This window comes from Heptranchias perlo, chromosome 4 (genome assembly GCF_035084215.1).
Source record: "Heptranchias perlo isolate sHepPer1 chromosome 4, sHepPer1.hap1, whole genome shotgun sequence".
Lineage (NCBI taxonomy): Eukaryota > Metazoa > Chordata > Chondrichthyes > Hexanchiformes > Hexanchidae > Heptranchias > Heptranchias perlo.
Genome location: NC_090328.1, coordinates 24,035,229 through 24,043,657, shown reverse-complemented (window position 1 = coordinate 24,043,657; position 8,429 = coordinate 24,035,229). Strand labels below are relative to the sequence as shown.

General features: G+C 48.3%; 1 protein-coding gene across 3 annotated transcripts in view; it reads right to left on the bottom strand.

Annotated features, from left to right (window-relative positions):
- Window positions 1-521: 521 nt before the first annotated feature.
- The window catches only part of cfap96 (cilia and flagella associated protein 96), a 39,474-nt gene continuing 31,566 nt past the window's right edge, over window positions 522-8,429 (bottom strand). For 2 of the 3 annotated variants that reach the window (XM_067982136.1, XM_067982137.1), the window contains exon 8: window positions 1,628-1,999. In XM_067982136.1, the coding sequence (XP_067838237.1) occupies window positions 1,948-1,999 (52 nt within the window). In that variant the 3' untranslated portion in view covers window positions 1,628-1,947. Of the gene's footprint in view, window positions 2,000-8,429 lie in introns of all 3 variants that reach the window. The other variant, XM_067982138.1, reaches the window with a different exon arrangement.

The window sequence follows — 8,429 nt, the reverse complement described above, 5'->3', positions numbered from 1 at the left end:
TTCTATCCTTTGCTTGAGTAATACTTTCCACAAATTTTGATCCTATATGGCTGCCAAACTAGAACAAAATCTTTGGTTCTCTGTGGTCATTCGTTGCATTTGTATTTTTAAAATAAAGTGGCCCAGAAATTGCTTAGAAAATAACGGTGAGCTCAATAGCACTCTGTTGTTAGTGGCAAAATCGAGAAGCAAGTTCCGGTGTTCGGACATTTGCAGTGAAATGCGGAAATCCAGAACTTGTTCTTACTCGTTCGCTTCAAATTAAAGGGATCTCACTGGCTGGAAACAACAGACCAGCGCCAACTTGCTTTCTGCCCAGCTGGAAAGTAACTAATATCACCACAAAACAAGTACGCTTAAAAATACCAGGTCTAAACTAAGTCTTAATGACTGCTAAACAACTAAAAATTAACTTTTAAAAATGTGGAGTCTCATTACTCCTTATTTTAATATTTTTTGGTCATTTAAAAAAAAAATTAAAAATTAAAAAATAGAAACTTTTTTTACTTTTTCCTTCTGTCTCTTCTATTTAATTCGATTATTTCTTACCCTCTCTTTTTTTCACTGTCTATAACTGTTTTTACAAATGATTTTAGTGTGGTACCTTTCACTTCCTGGATTTAACGTTGCAGCTTGCAGAAAACATTTGCGGCTTGTCAAAAATACTGCAATCTGATTGATCGAGGGGAGATAGTGATCCTTTCACTTCTCCCATGGGGTCCTAGCTTCACTTGAACTAACGCTGGGCTCTTCTCCGCTTCCTATTAGAGGAAGTGCACCCAGTAAAAACGGCAGTAAGTTAGTGGGTTAGCATAAATCTATGGAGCGGCGAGCACTATTGGTTCGCCACTGGGATCAATTTCTGGGATTGCGGTATTACTGTGGTGAAAAAATAATGGCCCTGAAATTCTTGGAGCTCTGCTCCACTAGCCAAATTGCAGCACAGGAGGACACCCTTCCACCTGCAGCTTGAGACATAGACCCTCCCAAATTTCGAGGATGGGGTAATTTTCACAATCGGTGCAGACAGTCTGCACCTGTACAGGTGCAACAGAGCTGCAGCCATCCTGACTGACCTCCACTCCGATGGTGGAGCCAGATGTCCTTAAGCTGTCAAAGACAAATTGGCAAAATATTTCCTGAATTTCCCTGAGGGAGAAAAGGGCAGTTATTTAAGCTAATCGATCTGATCTGGGATAATTTACTTTTGCTGGTGATCGTTTTTTGGCCAGTATGGCATCTACGTCAGCTCTCAGCTGGCATATGTCTCGCAGGGCCACGGGAGAGTTAATGAAAGTTCCCAAGATAGCCTCAAAACAGACTCTGGACGTAGGGGTGAGGGTGGGAGTAGATTTGTTCGGGGTGTGTGTGTCCGACCAGAATTTGATCAGATCTTACGTGGGACGGAAACCTGGTGGATGCTGGTTCCATCCCAAATTCCTGCTCCCTCGTGAATGATCTGAGTGATCTATACCCTTCTTGGCCATTGGAATTTTGGCCCCAATGTGAACCAACATAAACTGTAGTCATGTCTACATCTTTGACTTATGCAAATGTATACGAGTGGGAAATTCTGTGCTTACCAATTTACTCAGAGGAAGAATGCACCACTAAAGTTGAACGTTAGTAGTCTCTAACATGGATAGGGTAACATTAGCACAGATTTAAGTTGTTCTTATTTCAAAGAACAGAAGGGGGTACAAAGATGATCAAAAACACTTGAGTCATTATACATTGTTTAGTTATAGCAAAATAGTATTTACAAAAGAGACATTAGTTCACCAGAACGACTCTGAATGAGATATTTTCATATTCTACTCGTTGCATTTTGTTAAAATAGTATGATTGAGATGGGACAGGGATACGCAGGAGAGAGCATTCAGCTGACTTGCAAGATTGTTTTATTATATAGGAAGCTTTTCACTCTGCAAACCATTTATCCTGTCATTAGTATGCCATTACATGATTGACACTCTTGTAGTTCATATTGTTCACCACCCTGCAAAGAAAATGAATTAGAAGTTTTGGTGAAGGTTTCACACAAAGCAAACAAATAATGAATAACATTTATTGCATCGTTTCTTAAACCTTGTTCCTGAGAAGTTAACCATCCTGTTTTGTTGGAATTACTCTGATTAAATTCCCCCCTCGAGTTCGTTGGTCACTAGTTTAAACTATCCCCCAAGCATAAACCATTACCCTGTAACCAGCTTCCCGAGGCACTGTTAAGAAATGTGAAAGAACAATATCTCCCTCCTCCACACTTTCAGTCTGTACATTGCACTGCATATGTGAGCTTCTCTGAAGTTCATTATTTTGCATAGAAATATAAAATGTTACAGAACAGAAACAGGTCATTTGACCCACCAGGTGTTTTTCACCACATGAGCCACCTAGTCTAATCCTACTCTCCTGTTTGCTCCCCAAAGTCCTTAATATTCTTTCCCTTTATGGCCTCACCCCTCCCTATCACTGTAACCTCTTGCAGCCCTACAAGCACCACAGAACTCTCCATTTCTCTGACTCTGGCCTTTTGTGCAACCCCCGACCACCCCCCCACCCCGCCCCACCATTGGCGGCCATGCCTTCATCCATCTAGGCCGCATGCTCTTGAATTCCCTCCCTAAACCACTCTGCTTCTCTATCTCCTTAAAACCCATCTATTTGACCAAGTTTTTGGTCACCGCTCCTGATATCTTCTTTGTCCTGGCGTCCATTTTTGTCTGATTACACCTTTGTGAAGTGCCTTGGGATGTTTTTCTACCTCTTAAAAGAAGTTATGGGGCGCATCTTTCAACTTCGCCGGGGCATAAAACAGGTGATATCAGATAGACTGATCAATCTGGTGGATACTGACCATCTCCAACAAGAGAGAGCCTAACCACCTCCCCTTGACATTCAACGGCATTACCATCGCCGAATCCCCCACCATCAACATCCTGGGGGTCACCATTGACCAGAAACTTAACTGGACCAGCCACATAAATACTGTGGCTACAAGAGCAGGTTAGAGGCTGGGTATTCTGCGGCGAGTGACTCACCTCCTGACTCCCCAAAGCCTTTCCACCATCTACAAGGCACAAGTCAGGAGTGTGATGGAATACTCCCCACTTGCCTGGATGAGTGCAACTTCAATAACACTCAAGAAGCTCAACACCATCCAGGACAAAGCAGCCTGCTTGACTGGCACCCCATCCACCACCCTAAACATTCACTCCCTTCACCACCAGTGCACCATGGCTGCAGTGTGTACCATCCACAGGATTCACTGCAGCAACTCACGAAGGTTTCTTCGACAGCACCTCCCAAACCCGCGATCTCTACCACATAGAAGGACAAGGGCAGCACGCACATGGGAACAACACCACCTGCACATTCCCCTCCAAGTCACACACCACCCCGACTTGGAAATATATCGTCGGTGGGTCAAAATGCTGGAACTCCCTACCTAACAGCACTGTGGGAGAACCTTCACCACACGGAGTGCAGCGGTTCAAGAAGGCGGCTCATCACCACCTTCTCAAGGGCAATTAGGGATGGGCAATAAATGCTGGCCTTGCCAGTGATGCCCACATCCCATGAACGAATAAAAAAAAAGGCTGTCCATTATACACACAGCCTGATTTTTCTTTCTATCGAGTTCAATGGCTGTAACAAAGTGTACTGATGCTCTTGTAGCTCTGCTTCCAAACCAACTCAGGCCACCTCCCCAGCAGTGTCCAAATCCAGATCTTTTCATACGGCAAAGTTGTGAAGGGCACTGCCGACTACACTATGTGTGGTACAGGATCTGCAGCAAACTGCAGAGCTCCTCCCACCTCATCTAGGCAATTAAAGCATCCCTTTAAGACCCCGATGGTCTTCACTGTCCAATCAAGTCGATCCATGTGCCTCATTGTAATGCTCCACTGCTGCTGTTTGGTCCACTATTAGTGGGGACATTATCTATGGAAGCAGGGGGTAGGCTTTGTTACTCACAAGCCAATTCTTGACATGCTTTTCTTTCCTAAAGATGTCTGGGAGGGCTGGATAAATGCATCATGACAACTTCAGGCACATCTCGTAGGCTCCTTTGCATGTTGTCACACACAATCTGTACATTCAGAGAGTGATGGGGGTGGGGGGGGGAGCGGTTCTATAGGAGGTCACAAAGCAACATGGGTGTCATCAATTGCACCCTGGACCTTGGAAAAGCCAGAAACCCCCGAAAGTTGGACAGCCCTATCTTGCTGATGCCAAAGGTGATGAATTCTCCAGCTGTCCTGTAAAGTGTATCAATCACCTGACCAATGCGTTCTTGTACTGCACCCTGGCTGATATTACAGAGTTCACCATGGCTGCCTAAAATGAGCATGTGCCATAAAGTTGAATGCAGCTGTCACCTTTACAGTCACAGAGAATGCAGTGCAGGCAGATGACTGTGATAGGTAGGTGACAGTGGTCCACTATTTACCTCCCTGGTGAAGTGCACTCTTCTTATATACACCTAAGATCTTCATATAACTACACTGACCATCCTTACATTACCTGGTATTTCACATACCTTTTTATAAGACATTGGGGGTTAAATTTGATAACCCCCGAATCCGGGCGCGGGGGTCATGGTGCGCAATTAACCCACACTGGTCGTTGCGATGCAGACAGCACCTGAGATTCGCGCTACCTGGTCATTTCCCTGAATCCTGCATGCAGCCAGCGCTACCTGCGCCGTTGAGTGACTGCACGCACCAGTAGGGGGCCCAATATGAGGCGTGGCCAGCACTACTTAAAGGCAGCCTGCACCTCTTAAAGGGGAGGTGCACTGTCAATGCAATCGGTGGAGGAAGACAAGTGGAATGGCTGGACCTGCAAGACAGCGTGCACCGAGGTTCTCCGATGACGCACTGGAGGCCTTGGTGGAGGATGTGGACGCATGGAGGGCCATCCTGTATTTGTTGGGTGGCAGGAGACCCTCCAGATACCAACTGCGGAGGCAGGGAGGATGTGGTCCTGGAGGTGAATGCCAGGAGCGTTGCATCACGCACGTGGATGCAGTGCAAGAAAAAGTTCAATGATTTGACACGAGTGGTCAAGGTGAGTGAATTCAAGTGTCAAGTGGCACATCCTACCAACTGCACCACTGCTCCACACACGAAACCTCCGCTCACCCACCCACCAACAAACGCTTCCCATCCGTACGCAACGCTGCACTTCGCATGCTGCATTTCACACTCACATAGTACCACTCTTGCAATCAACATACCCACAACTCACAGGTCACACACACTGGCAGCTATTCGACCATGACAGGCACATCACCCAAACATCTTGCAGGACACTCACTGACACACTTCCCTCTGTCTTGCAGGAGAAGGTGGCACACAACAGCCGGCAGCAGGAAAGAATGGACGGAGGCCAGGCACGCCTACACGTCATCACCACCTCCCCCACACCCCCCCCCCCACCCACCCCAGCAGGAGATCGTGCTGCGGATCATTGGGCGGGCCGTCGCTGCAGCCATGACCTGTAGCACTGGAGGTATCAACGATGAGGGTATCTGCATACCTAATCCTCCTTCTCGTTTCCCACATCTCCTTCATCCCACAATCTTTTCTGACTCACGTGCTGCAGATGGTGTCAGCACACATGTTTTACTTTCTCCTCTCCCTGTTCCACAACTCAACCTGTCTCCCTTTGTCATTGCAGATACCCAAGAACTGGAGCCAGCACCATCCGAGGTGGAGGAGAAAGAAGACAGTGATAACGAAGCAGCACCGTCATTGATCTGACACTCGCATCTACCAGTTCAGATACTGACACTGCGCATATTTTAGAGGCTAGGTTAAAGGAGGGATCTGCACGTTGTGAGACACCAGGCACAAGCGCGTAGGAGCCGGGGAGGGGGGAAAGGATACCACAGGTGTCAGCTTGCCAGAGGGCAAGGTCGCACAATGGTTCTGCTGCCAAAGAGTCAGATGATGACTTTGATGGGCCGGGCTACAGAAGAAGGCTTAATGGCGTACAAAACCAAATGCTTGGTGCACTGGAAAGCCTGCCAGAAAGCCTGTGCACAATGTCAAGGAGCACGGAGGAGTCCAGCTCCAATTTGGCACAGGGCTTTGCGCAGAGCTTGGGGCCCATCCTTTCACACATGGAACCGGTGGTCACCTCCACCAGCGCACTTGTGGAACCCACCATGATGCATCATCTGATGATCGATGTCTCAGCTTCCACTGAAGCACAAACAGTTGCTATCAAAGGTCTGCATGCTTCATTTGGAAGCTCAGACTGATGCTATCGTGGCTCTGGGTACCATTGTGGACTGGGCCTTCCAGGGCGTCACAGCACTCCAGCAATCCGTTCTCCAGCAGATCACCAGCAATGCTGAGGCGCCGCCTCATGTGAGTGGCAGTGGCGCCATGGCAGTAGAACCTGCTGTCCTCTCTCAGAATGACAACATTCCTGCTCCCACCCCTGCCACTCCACCAGTGCCCTTGCTGTTGTCTGTCAGCCAGCCAGGCCAGGCCAGTCTAAAGCCGGGCCCTCCTGGCCCAGAGCTGCTTGAGGTCGTCCTCCACGGCCATCTGCACGCTCCTCAATTGAAGGCCAGCAGCCTTCCACCACTAATGCTCCAGCCACTGGAGAAGCACCTCGTAGGAGCACTAGGAAAGCAAAAGACTCACGAATGACAGGCACTAAGGGAATACACAAGGGTGAATAGTGTAATGTTGTATCCATGATTTCATGTATAAGTTTATAAAGTTGTATTTGAAGTCGCAATTGGCGCTGATTTTTTTTATGCGATGAGCTGCGGGAGGAAGCAATGTGTAATCATAAGGAGGATGATTTGATGGTCATGTAGGAGAGGTCAGGTGAGGAGTGTAGGACTGTTGGTGACTTGGGAGGTGTCATTGAGGTTACAGATATCGTTCATGAATAAGGTGAACATGCAGAGCCCTGGCATACAGAGCCTGTGCACCTTGTTGCTTCCTTGCCTCTTCCTCCACTTCCTCCTCCTCCTCCTCTGGCTCAGGGTCTTGCCGGATAGGCGGTGGCAAGGGCTGTCCTCTCATAAGGGCGAGGTTGTGCCGCATACAGCATACGACGAATCTTGACACCCGCTCAGTGGCGTATTGCAGAGCTCCTCCAGAACAGTTCAGGCAGTGGAAGCATTGCTTTAGGACACCTATGATATGCTCAATGACGTTCTGTGTGGCCACATGGTTCTCATTGTAGGCCTGCTCTGCATATGTGTGTGTGTTCCTGACCAAAGTCATGAACCGCCTCAAGAGGTGACAGACCTTGTCGCCCAGTAGCCAGCCTTTGACATGCCATGCTGGTTGAAAGACAGGTGGGACATTGGACTGCCGCATAATGAAGGAGTCATGACTGCTGCCAGGGTAGCGGGCATTGACCTTCATGATGCACTGTGTGTGGTCGCACATCAGCTGCACATTGAGGGAGTGGAACCCCTTTTTGTTCATGAAGATGGCCAAGTTGAGATGTGTAGCACACAAGTCAACGGCATCCTGCACCATGGGGAAGCCTACGATGTGAGCAAACCCTCGTGCGCGCTCATTCTGCTGCTCTCTGTCAAGCGGGAATGTTATGAATTTGTTGCACAGCTCGCACAGTGCCTCAGTGACCTCCCTCATGCAGCAGTGCACTGCAAACTGCGATGTTGCACATATTGCCAGCAGCAGCCTGAAAGGATCCAGAGCCATAAAAGTTCAAAGCCACGGTTACCTTCACAGCCACAGGCAATGCTGTCCTTGCCCTGCTCTGAGGCTGCAGTTGTGGCTGCAGCAGTTGACATATCTCTGGCACGATCTCTTTCATGAACCACAGCCTTCGGATGCATTGATCTTCATTCATGTTGAGGTAAGAGAATTGGTCCCTGACAGCCCTCATTGGATATGGCCTCCTGCTCAGTGCCCTGCGCCTTCTCCTCCCTCTCCTCACAGTTTGACCTGCTCTGCGTGGCCTCTCTGCATGCTCCCAACCATGTTCAATGCCCAGCGGGAGCTCTAGCAGGCCACCCATGGTTGTCAGAAATCTTGTTCAGCACACTGTTGTAAATGCCATCAACAGGAATGCAGGACCTGCCAGACCACTCTTTTATATACCATTGCAACTTTCTCCAAGTACAGGAAGCTTCAACAAACATGTCCAATTGTACCAGCAGCCAGAAGCAATAATCCAGAAACTAACCTGCAACACCTGCATGATCCCTTTAAATAGTGGTGGTGGGGGGTCCTCCAGGCCGCCTACGACCTGGTCAGCTGTGCATGGTTAAGACAGTGCATCGGCTGGAGCACTGAATTCCAAAATCGTATCTGTCCCTTTAAATCAGCGTTGCACATTGATCTAACTCATATTCCTTACTTTACATGCTGCTGGCGTTTGTTATCTGCCCGTGCGCCAACGCCTTTACCAAGATGGTGTCTGAC